This window comes from Hylobates moloch, unplaced genomic scaffold (assembly GCF_009828535.3).
Source record: "Hylobates moloch isolate HMO894 unplaced genomic scaffold, HMol_V3 SCAFFOLD_1503, whole genome shotgun sequence".
NCBI classification, from domain to species: domain Eukaryota; kingdom Metazoa; phylum Chordata; class Mammalia; order Primates; family Hylobatidae; genus Hylobates; species Hylobates moloch.
The window spans coordinates 1-11,012 of record NW_026653778.1 but is presented as its reverse complement, the minus strand read 5'-3'; the positions used below and the strand labels follow the sequence as shown (position 1 = coordinate 11,012).

The 11,012-nt window shown below is 43.6% G+C and overlaps 1 protein-coding gene across 1 annotated transcript; it reads right to left on the bottom strand.

Annotated features, from left to right (window-relative positions):
* Positions 1–1,844: 1,844 nt before the first annotated feature.
* On the bottom strand, positions 1,845–9,044 carry LOC116464747 (nuclear RNA export factor 2-like; the record flags this gene model as incomplete). Its single annotated transcript, XM_032148007.2, has 18 exons — positions 1,845–2,030; positions 2,523–2,595; positions 3,268–3,310; positions 3,422–3,537; positions 3,653–3,711; positions 3,828–3,935; positions 4,082–4,137; positions 4,216–4,284; positions 4,689–4,725; positions 6,454–6,563; positions 6,750–6,857; positions 6,978–7,066; positions 7,225–7,294; positions 7,401–7,481; positions 7,600–7,704; positions 7,816–7,899; positions 8,486–8,618; positions 8,861–9,044. Coding segments are annotated over 18 exons (1,709 nt in total), but the record flags the coding sequence as incomplete, so codon positions are not given.
* Between the last annotated feature and the right edge of the window lie 1,968 nt (positions 9,045–11,012).

Genomic DNA, 11,012 nt, shown 5'->3' with positions numbered 1-11,012 from the left:
AGTTTTTGTGTGAACATAAGTTTTCATCACTCTTTGTGTAATTGCTGTGTCATATAGTAATTCCATATTTACCATTTTGAAGAACTGCCAAACTATTTTCCACAGTAGCTGCATCATTTTCCATTCTTACCAGCAATGTATGAGGGTTCCAATTTATCCATAGCTTTGTCAACATTTAAAAAATTATTTTTTAATTGACATAATAATTGTACATATTTATGGGGTACATAATGATGTTTCGATACATGCAATGTACAGTGAGCAGATGAATGTAACTAGCATATCCATCATCTTAAATATTTATCTTTGTGTTGGGAACATTTAATATCCTCCTTCTAGCTATTTGAAACTACATATTATTGTTAGCTATCATCATCCTACAATGCTGTAAAACACTAGAACTTATTCTTCCTATGTAGCTGTAATTTTATATCTTTTAACACAGCTCTCCCTATTGCTTTCCTCCTATCAACACTTGTTATTTCGACCTCAAAAAATGGTAGCCATCCTGCTGTGTGTGAAGTGATACCTCAGTGTGGTTTAGATTTTAATTGGGTTATTTTCATTTTTATGGTTGAGTTCCAAGAGTTCTTTATATATTCTGAATAGAAGTCCCTTATCAGATGTATAATAATGCACATATTTTCTCTGATTCTTGGGTTGTCTTTTCACTTCATTGATAGTGCCTTTTGATGCAAAACAAGTTTTAAATTGTGAAGAAATCCACTTTATCTAATTTTGTGTGTGTATGTGTGTTTTGTTATATGTCAGAAACCACTGTCTAATTCAAGGTCACAAAGATTCACTCTTTTGCTTCCTTCTAAGATTTTTATAGTTTTAGCTCTAACTTTTAGGCCTTGGGCTATTTTGATTTATTATTGTATATCGCATATGATGGGGTACAAATTCATTGTTTGTGAGTGGATATCCAGTTGTGCCTGCGCCAGTTGTTGAAAAGGCTATTCTTTCTTTACCCATTGGCTTTTTTTCTTGGCGCTCTGGTAGAAAAGCTCTTGACCATAAAGGTAAGGATTTTGGTTTATTTTGGACTCTCATTTTATTACATTGATCTATATGTCTATTCTTAGGTCTGTATCACTCAGTATGGATTGATTACTGTAGCTTTGTAGTAAGACTGCAGTAACTTTGTAGTGGGCCCTCCAACTTTGTTCTTTTTCAAAATTATTTTTTATTCTGCATTCATTGTATTTTCATTTAAATGTTAGGGTTAACCTCTTAATTTCTACAAAGAAGCCAGCTGGGATTTTGATATGGATTGCATTTGCATTGAATCTGTATACAAATTTGGGGAGTATTGCCATTTTAACAATATTAAGTCTTCCAATCCAGGGACATGGGATGTCATTCCATTTATTTAGGTCTTCCTTAATTTCTTTCTATAATGTACTGCAGATTTCAAAGTAAATGTTTTGGATTTTTCTTTGTCGTTAAATTTGTTCCTGTGTTATTTTTATGCTTTTGTACATGGAATTGTTTTCTTAATTTTATTTTCTTATTGTTCATTACAGGTATATAGTAATATAATTGGTTTTTGTATATTGATTTTGTATCCTGAAACAAGGCAGAACTTGTTTATTAATTTTAATGTGTTTTTAAGTGGTTTCCATAGGATTTTATATATACAAGATCATGTCATGTGATCTGAACGCTATATTATTTAAAAATTAATTTCTTTATCACAATCAATTAATATATATACTTTATGAGGCCACTCATTTTTGGAAGCACCACATCTAAATAGTTATTTTTACAAATTAAGTGAAAGTTTCCATTTTTCACTCCCCACTCTTCCCAGCTCAAATCTATCCTGAAAGACTCCCAGCACTCACTTCTGAGACTGCTCAAGTTTCATCCCAGACTGGGTGGAGACAGTCTCCATTTCCTGCTGCTCCTGGGAGAGGGTAGGCAAGGAGCTGGAGGAGGGTGCAGGCACTGGGATGGAGAAGGCACTCTGGGTCTCCTTCGTACTGGCATTCCTCACAATCAGCTTGTCATTCACAATATACAGACTGAAGGAAAGACAAGCTCTCAGACAACTGGAAAAATGGACAACCCCACACTTTCAACAATGATCCTGCTTCCACTGCCACTGAGGAACCAGATTCCTTCCAAGCCCCTACTCTGCCCACCTTTCGGATTCCTTGGCTGGTAGGCTTTACCCCTGCTGCAGAGTCCACCTTTGGAGAGATTGTCTACCAGTTTCCTTAGATTTGTAGATTTAACCCCAATGCATTTACACTTTACAAAAGAAGTAGACATCCCATTTTCAGAAAAGGACTGTTTCACAGAGGAATCTTACAACTGTACAAAAAGATACACAGCTAATTAGTAAGTATTGTGGCCAAAAAGAGAATCTGGTATTCTCATGATTTAGACCTCTCCTTGGATCTACCAGTTGGCTTTCCATGATACTGAGAACATCCCGAGGACTGCACCACCACATTACCACACCATTGGCTCCAGGACAGGATGGGTGCTCCCACCCACAACACAGCACTTACTTGGAATTGCTGACAGAAGTCAAGATGAAGGTTCGGGTGAAGGCAAGAACAGAACCTGGAGACTCTCTTTCCACTTTAAAAACAACAAACAATGATACCTCCTTACAGTTGCACATGCTTTACACATTCATACAGGGTTCTTCAGTCAGGGAGATAATCTTTTGGCTCCCTGAAGGGAGCCAGGCTGGGACAACTTTTCAGTGAGAGTCAGGAGGGGGTTTCAGGGACTGAGAGGGCAACAATAGGAACAAGTGGCACCCAGGGATAGAACCCCCTAACGTGTCAGGTCTCTTGACAAACATGAGTTCACTTGATTCATTTTACAGTCGCCCAAGAGATGAGCTTACCAACCCCATTTTGCAAATGAGGAAACTGAGGGGTTAGGTAATAGGACAATGTCCCAGGTTCGCAAAGTAACAACCTGGGATGAGAGCCATCAAATTCTACAGGCTGTGTCCCTAACGCCTGAGTGGTGCAGGTGCAGACAGGCATGGATGTAGGTCAGGAAGTAATGATGTTTGGGAACAAAATTGGGGGAGAGGAAGAACACAAAGGGAAGGGAACAAAAAGGAAAGAACACAAAGATAACAGAAAGTTGCCAGGAGAGGAAGAACACAAATGGAGAGGAAGAATGCAAGGGAAGGGGAGAGGAGCAACTTGGGAAGCTGAGAGAGTTCTTGGAGTAAACCCAGCCTGGGGAAGGGAGTAATGAGTGATCTGGAGAGAAGAATCTATAGACACTCACCTTCCTTAAATACTCCATTGACAGAAAAGAAGAGCATCCTTTCCTGAAAGGGAAGAAGAAAAAACTAGAGCCTTCATGATCCTCCTACCCACCTACCTACTTCCTACCTACTTCAGCTCTCTGGGCCTGACTGAGGGAGGAAGCAGGTGCTCACCGTCTGGATGCACAAGTCTACCACATAGGAGTTAAGGTCATGCTGAGTTCTGGGCAATACACTGAGGGAGTCCACAATCTCACGTTTAGTGTGCTTCAGCAGCTGAATCCTCAGGCCTGTGTGAGAAAGAGAAGCATTGAGGGCTGCCACACCATGTACCCTGTACCCTATTCCCTATTATTGACTCTCCACCCCATTTCCCATGATGATCTTCACCCATCACACACTCACGAGGGTCCTTGATATTCTTTATATTCCTGCTATCCTTGAAGTATTTTTCCAAGCTGCTCCTAGGAGAAGAAGAGGAACAGGAGTGGGTGTTCCAGCTAGTGCAGACATTTCCAGGAACTGGCCTTTGCTGGGGAGCCACATGGCCCCAGACCAGAGTCAGAGCTATGATACTCACGGTTCTGGGTCCTCAGGGTTGAGGGTAATGGTCAGGGAGAAGCAGGCCTTGTCATGGTAAACACTGAGGAGACCCTTTCTATCTTCAGAGTCATAGATCAAGTAATACCTGTGAAAGAGCAGTGGGGATAGGCTATCTCTGTGGCCTGGGCCCCAAAGAAGACTTGAAGACTTCTTAAATCCATGAATAGACATTTGCTTGGGTGGCCTGTCTTGTCTCAGCCTTCCACTGCCTCAGGATTCTTGGGTACTTACTGAAGCAGGAACTGAAGTACCAGACTCTTTATGGTCTCAGATCCTTTATAGCTTTCCTGGAATCAAAAGACGTCTTGAAACTATGTGGTTTAAAAAACGTCCCTTACAATATCTCAAATCTGGTCCCTCCTTACCTTACAAGGTTTTATTATCTCAGGGGCTTCAATGCCAATTATAATTGGAGGTGCTAACTCCTGGCCATCCTGAAAAAGGAAAGAGGCAGTCAGCAGTGCATACCAGGGAGGTAGAGCTGGATGAGCAAGGAGATGAACAGGCCTGGAGAGAAAAAGGGTCAGAGGTGAGGCGTGAAATGGCCCCCTCATAATTCTATCAGCAAGACAACAGATGGAGTCTCAACAGTGGGTCTTGGAAGCATCTATTATTAGATGCAACTTTTGTGTGAATTAGTGAGTGTGAGTGCGTGTGTGTGTTTATGGACATTCTATTCCAGGGAGAATATTCTTGTCTTTTTCAGGAATCTATGCCTCTAAAATGGATGAGGGTTGGATACAAACACGTAATCTAGGCAAGAGCCAAAGGACTTGAGGGCAGGCATGGAGGTCATATACTTGAGTAAGAGGAGACAATGATGACAGTAAATACTTACCAGGCGTAACAACTTGGGGAAATATTCCCGGATGGTACTGTCCATAACAAAAAATAGAATGAAGTGATTGACAATTCAGGGTTGCACAGCCTCTCTCCCTCTCCCTCCCCCTCTCTCTCCCTCCCCCCCCCCCACTCTCCTCCCTCTCCCCGCTCACTCTCCTCCCTCTCCTTCCTCCTGGTTAGCTTCCACCTAGACTGCCCTGACTCTCTTCTCCAGTGCCACAAGAAGCAGCATTGGGAGCTCCAGGGTTTCTTCCCCCTCCCTCCCTCCCCTTTGTCCAAATCCCCACGGAAGGCTCCGCAGGGAGCAGGAAATGGAGTGGGAGCCCAGGGCTCTGCTACCCCACTGGCTGTCCATCAATCTGCCTGGCCTGGCCCTGGCCAAGACCAGGTCAGGTCTTAGGGATGCTGAGGATGCTGGGATAGGTAGGTGAGTGAGGCTGGGCTCAGGAGGCAGGAAGAGGAAGGTAGGGGGATGACAACAGAAATGGGGTGAAGGTAGGGAAGGGAGAGACGGGTGAGACATAGGAGAGGAGAGGCAAGGGAGAAACAGGATGCAAAGCAAAGGGAAGGGAAAGATGCTCTACTGTGGAGGTGGAGTTCAGGGAGGTATAGAGGAGAAAAGGGCTCCCCTGCTGCAGCCCTTTCCCTCATCGCCCCTGGCTGGCCCTGGGGACTGAGGCAGGAAAGGAAAACATGTGCCTGTTGGGCTGGGGCCCACTGGATGCAGCTGGAGCCTTTCTCACCTGTGTGAGCTCAGTCCGAGCTGGGCATGGGAAACAGCAGTCACGGGGACAGGAGACTTTCAGGGGGACAGGAGACCTTCTCCCAGGAAGACCTTCTCCCAGGTCAGGCCCCAGCTCAGCATGGGGTTCAGAGTCTGGGGATCCCCTCTCCAGACCACTGCATTCTCTTCTGAGGGTCCCTGACTCCTGTGCCCCTCTGCTGACGCCTTGACCGAGGAATGCTACCCATCTCGGGCTACCCAGGGCTCCTCTGAGGGCCCAGGCAGGATGATGTGAGGTGTGGAGGGAAGGTGGGGCAGTGCCCTGAGAGGCCTGTCCTTCTGTCTCCTCAACCTCCTCTGCCCTCTGCCTTCCACTCCTGCCTCAGGAACGTGGCCCTCTTCTGGCCCCTTGACTCAGGAAACCCAGGTTTCTCCCCAAGGAGGGCCCAGCTCCTGGCATTGGGCCAGAGGAAGAGATGGCATGACAGCAGCCACCCAGGGCCCCAGTCCTCAGTATGGGGCAGGGAAGCCCCCATGCCAGCCCAGGACAGGTGGGGGGACCTTTTTGGAGCAAGAGAAGGAGAACCGCTCTCAGGACAGGGGAGGGAAGCCCCATCTCAGCATGGAGGCAGGAAGGCCTGTCTGAGCATGAGGCCCCGGACTAAAGGACTCTTCTCGGTCCAGGGCACCAGCATCTGAATACTGCTGGTCCTGGGGAGGTGGGGGAGCCCCACTTCCTGGAGCACACTCACAGAGGGCACACTGGAGGAGGCTTGGTGGAGACAGGTGGGAAACACACCCCAGAGCAGGTGAAAAAGGGACCATGTCAGAGGAAGGAAAGGAGACCTCTAAGCACAGATGAGTGAGTGACACAGAGAGAGGAGAGGGAGAGAGAGATAGAGAGAGAGAGAGAGAGAGTAGGAGGGGAGGTCTGTGGTCCTCACAGAGGACCAAGGCTGCTCCTTCCTGCAGAAGGGCACTTTCAGATACAGCTCAGCAAAGGTGCCCAGGAAGGGCGACAGGGGTTGCCACTGACCTTACATAGGCGGACTGGTCCGAGAAGGTGCTGCACAAGGGGTTCCCTTCTAGCCATAGCTCTTCGAGCTTCAGCCCTTTCACCTTGTCCAACTCCCAAGCCGACTTCAGCTAAGAAAGATGGGGAGGAAACTGGAGAAGGAGGGCCAGGGAAAGAGAAACACCCGGGACCCTGGGTCCTGAATTCCCCCAGTCCTCACAGTCACCCACAGGTACCTCTGCCTGCTTGTTGCCATTATTCTGATGTGTACTGCCATCCACCCTCCATCCAAAGTTGATCTGGTTCCCCCTTCTCACCTTATTTTTGGAGAGATTCAGGGTCTTGACTTTGGGAGCCTTCTCTATAATGTCAGGCAGGCCATCCAGCTGGTACAGTCTGTTGTCGCACAAGTTCAAAGATAATAGCTATCAGGTAAGAACAGTTAGAGTGACGGATACTATCTCTAGCCTTGGAGACAAATCTGTCTTTCACCCCATCTCTTCCACCCCTCTAATTAAGTACTAGCACTGGGCCTAAGGCCTCACCTCAGAGAAATTCCTTTCAATGATCTTCAGAGTGGCAGCCATGTAGTTTCTTTGATTCAGGATTATATCAATATGATGTTTCACCAAGTCTCCAGGAAGCCGAGAGAAGGGCATCAGAAGGCTGTGAGGAGCCTGACTGGACCAGCACCAGCACCAACCCCTCCCAAAGTTGCCATCCATATAAGTCTCCCTCCCAGGCAGACTGCTTTGCCCTTACTTGCCCTAGAATTGCTGCTGTCAGCCATACCTGGGTCAAAGCGGAGGCTTTGTAGATCAAGAGCTTGCTGGGAGACATCATATCGTTTGTTCAGGGTCAGCTGCAGAGACAGAAATGAAGAGAGCGCCGAGGCTCTAGTGGTGGTGGTGGTGGTGACAGGGAAATATAGGGGTGGGGGAAGAAGTGGTGCCTTGAGTCTGTATTACCTTTAGCTGTGCCATCTCTTTTGGTTTCAACATTTTCTGGATAGACTGGGGTTTAGTAGAAAGATTGACAAAAACAAATACCTGCAAGAAGGTGAGGCAAGGTGAGCACCAGGACCTCAATCTCAAGAAACACAATGACTAGCCCCTGGCCTGTCCTCCTTCTCAGAGACTACATGTAGGGAATGTTGTTGACATATACCTTTTGGTTTTCCTCATCCTGAATCTTGCAGTTGACTTTCTTTAATGCACAGGCAGCACTAGCATCCTGAATAAAGAAATGGGCCCGATTTTTGTTGTAGTGGAACTACAGGGAGTAAAGGCAAGAGCAATAATGTCAGAGGTCAGTGGCCCCTGCTGAGTCAGGTGTCTCCCCCTCCCTTGTGCCTACTCATCTGGCTTCACCATCTTCTCTTACAGCGACTGGAGTGAAGGGGACATTGCAATGGCTCTGGATTGAATTCACTATCCAACTCTTATCATACTTTATCCCATAAGGAATCTAATGGTGAAAAGAAGGGATAGGATAGAAGAGAGACAACATGGAATTAAGTCTGGAAAATAACCCAACTAAGTGTTTTATTCTAACCTTCTAATGGAGCTTTAAAAGACTTCTAAGATAGGGACCATTAACATGATTTCAACTTTTTTTTTTTTTTTGTGCCAGACATGGGTTTCCTAGTTGTCCTTTCTCTCTATTCCAAATATACCTCTCAGATAATAAAATTCAGATGTTCTAAATGATCTTTTTTTTTAAGGTGCTAGGAGATTCTACCTATTGAAGACCCAGCCTGCACCTCTGACAAGAACTCCAGAAACTCAACACCGCTACACTCAGCTTGAGCCATGAGGCATCTTGTGGAGAGCTGCCACATCTTCTTGGCAGTAGTTTCCACCTTTGCATTTAGACAACCTCTTGTGTCCTCTTGCAGTCAGTCTGTTCCCTTTACATTGTTTTTCTGAACCTGTGCTTAGATGTTAACTTCCCCTGTCCTCAGAAAAATATCTAGTATTTCTACATGTGATTAACACAACTCTCCCTGACCCACCTTTCCTGCACATTTTTTGCATTTTCTCAGGACACTCACTGTGACCTTGAACCAGGTCCCCGGGTCTCCATTCTGTGTGTTCTTCTCCACTTCTCTCTCTGGAGGAATTCTATCTTGGTATTCACTATGGCATTTCACACTCCTACTATCGGGTTGTAAGGTAGAGGGGTTGCTGTAGGGAAATGGATAAAAAGATATGTCTATAAATGTATAGAAATGCATGGAAATGTGACACAGTTTTTCATATGCCCTCAACTCACTGAAAACCAGGTCTGCAATTAGGATTTCTCAGCCATTACTTCACTTCTAGCATTCTTCAGTTTTTCAAGGAGAGGAAAAAAAGACTACGGAGAGTGAAAGAATTACAAAGTCCCAGGGGCTGCTATGTGCAAACCAGCCTGCCTGGTCACTTACTTTCTTATTTGGGGGTCCTCGTGGACATCCCCCACCTCCACATTTTCATCTTCCTTCTGAAGGTGGGGAGGTGGGAGCTCATACCCATCATGTTCATCATGAAGGTTCTCCTTTCCAAAATTTCCCTGGGAAGAATCTCCACCTTTATTTTCTCCTTGAGGAGAGCTGCTACCATCACAGTGTTCTGAAATTTGGAACAAAAATACAAGTTTGAAGACACATCAGTGGTCATATACCATGTACCATGTCTTGGCTTAACACCATAGTAAGGCAAGCAAAGTGCCAACCCGCCCTAATAGAGCAGTCACACAAGCCCCAGAAAGCAAACTCCTCTACCTGTCCAGATAGGAGAGCCTTTTCTCACAGATGACATAATTAGGGAAGAGATCTTAAAGGAGGAGGTAACTGTGTGGAACCATTTGGAAAATGGAGCAGGATTTATAGAGAACAGAAGTGTGAATGTTCATGGATTAGACTGGACATCAACCATACCCCAGGAAGGATCCAAATGTTGCCTTCTCTTATGCCACTGTAGTCTAACAACCTCACCAAAACCTGATAGGCAACCTCTCTCGCACCTCCCAAATGCAATCAGCCACCAAATTGATATTATTAACAATTAGCAAGCTGTACAGTCTTTTCTAGTGCAAGCTTTCATGACAGGATGGATTGATGCATCATCCTGCTGAACTATCTCTCTGCCTCCAGCCTTGCCCTCAACAATACTCTTTTGGAAATACACAGAGTGAGCTTTCTTTTTGCTGAGCCTGAAATGCCTTTTAGCTGAGAAGGCAACGCTTCTAACCTCTACTCTTCTATAACAAGGAGCTGAACAATGATCAGAAATGATAGGTGTCAACTACAATTTCCAAGTGTTTAGAGATTTTTTTGTGGTCAGAGAGAATACTCTGTATGACTTTCATTCTTTTAAATTTATTGAGGTTTTTTGATGGCCCAGGACATGGTCTATGTCTGTGAACATGGTCTATCATGAATGTTATAAGATATGTGGGAAAATAGTGTACTCTGCTGTTGTTGGGTAAAATGTTCTATATATGTCATGTAGATCTGTATTGATTATACTATTCAGATCTTCTATAACCTTGTAGATTTTCTATATAGTAATTCTATCAGTTGCTAAGAGTGGGATGTTGAAGGCTCCAATGACAACTGTGGACTTGGCTATTTCAGCTCCATCAGTTTTTCTTTTACGTATTTTGAGCCTCTGCTGTTGGGGTGTGTACACAGGTAGGATCATTCTGTCTTCCTGGTGGATTGATCCTTTTATCATTATGTAATATTCTTTTTGTTTCTATTGGTTTTCTTTGCTGGCAAGTCAACTTTATCAAATAATTGTGGACTCAGGAATGCTTATAAAGTGTTTCAGTTATATTTCACACTGTATTTACTCCTAGGAATTTCCTTGTTCACCCTCCGTATTCCCCACCAACATGTTCAATTCACCATGTGACAAGATTTGGAAGTTTAATTTACATCTACGAGATAGTATCAATTCTCTTTCCCATAAGCATATTCACAAAGGATATTTTATTTTTATCACATTCAACTGAAACAATGGTAATACTAGAGGTTTTGGAGGTGGGGATTAAGGAAATTAGACTATCTGAAGCCAGCTTCCTTTTAGCATCTAAATTTAAGGTTCTCTAGGTTTGTATTTTATTTTATATAAAATATATATTTATATAATATATATTTATATAATATACAATTATACAATATAATATACAATATAATATAATTATACAATTATAAAATCCAGAATTTATTATCAGGGGAGTGGCTGAGATATCAGAGAGTAGTTGAAGGCTGAAAGAGACCTGACAGTCTCATAAACAAGAGGCATAACTTAAGGATGGAACTCATCTCATAAACTCAAGGATGGAAGCATAAGATGAGGATGAGCAATGGCAATACAATAAAATGAGAAAAACTTCTGATATACCGAATCCATGCTAGCCATATATAAATATGATATATAAATATATATAAATATAATATATAAATATATTATATAAAAATATATATTAATATATTATATTTATATAATATATAATTACATATTAATATATAATTATATATAAATATTTATATATAAATATATATTAATATGTAAATATTTATGTATAAATTT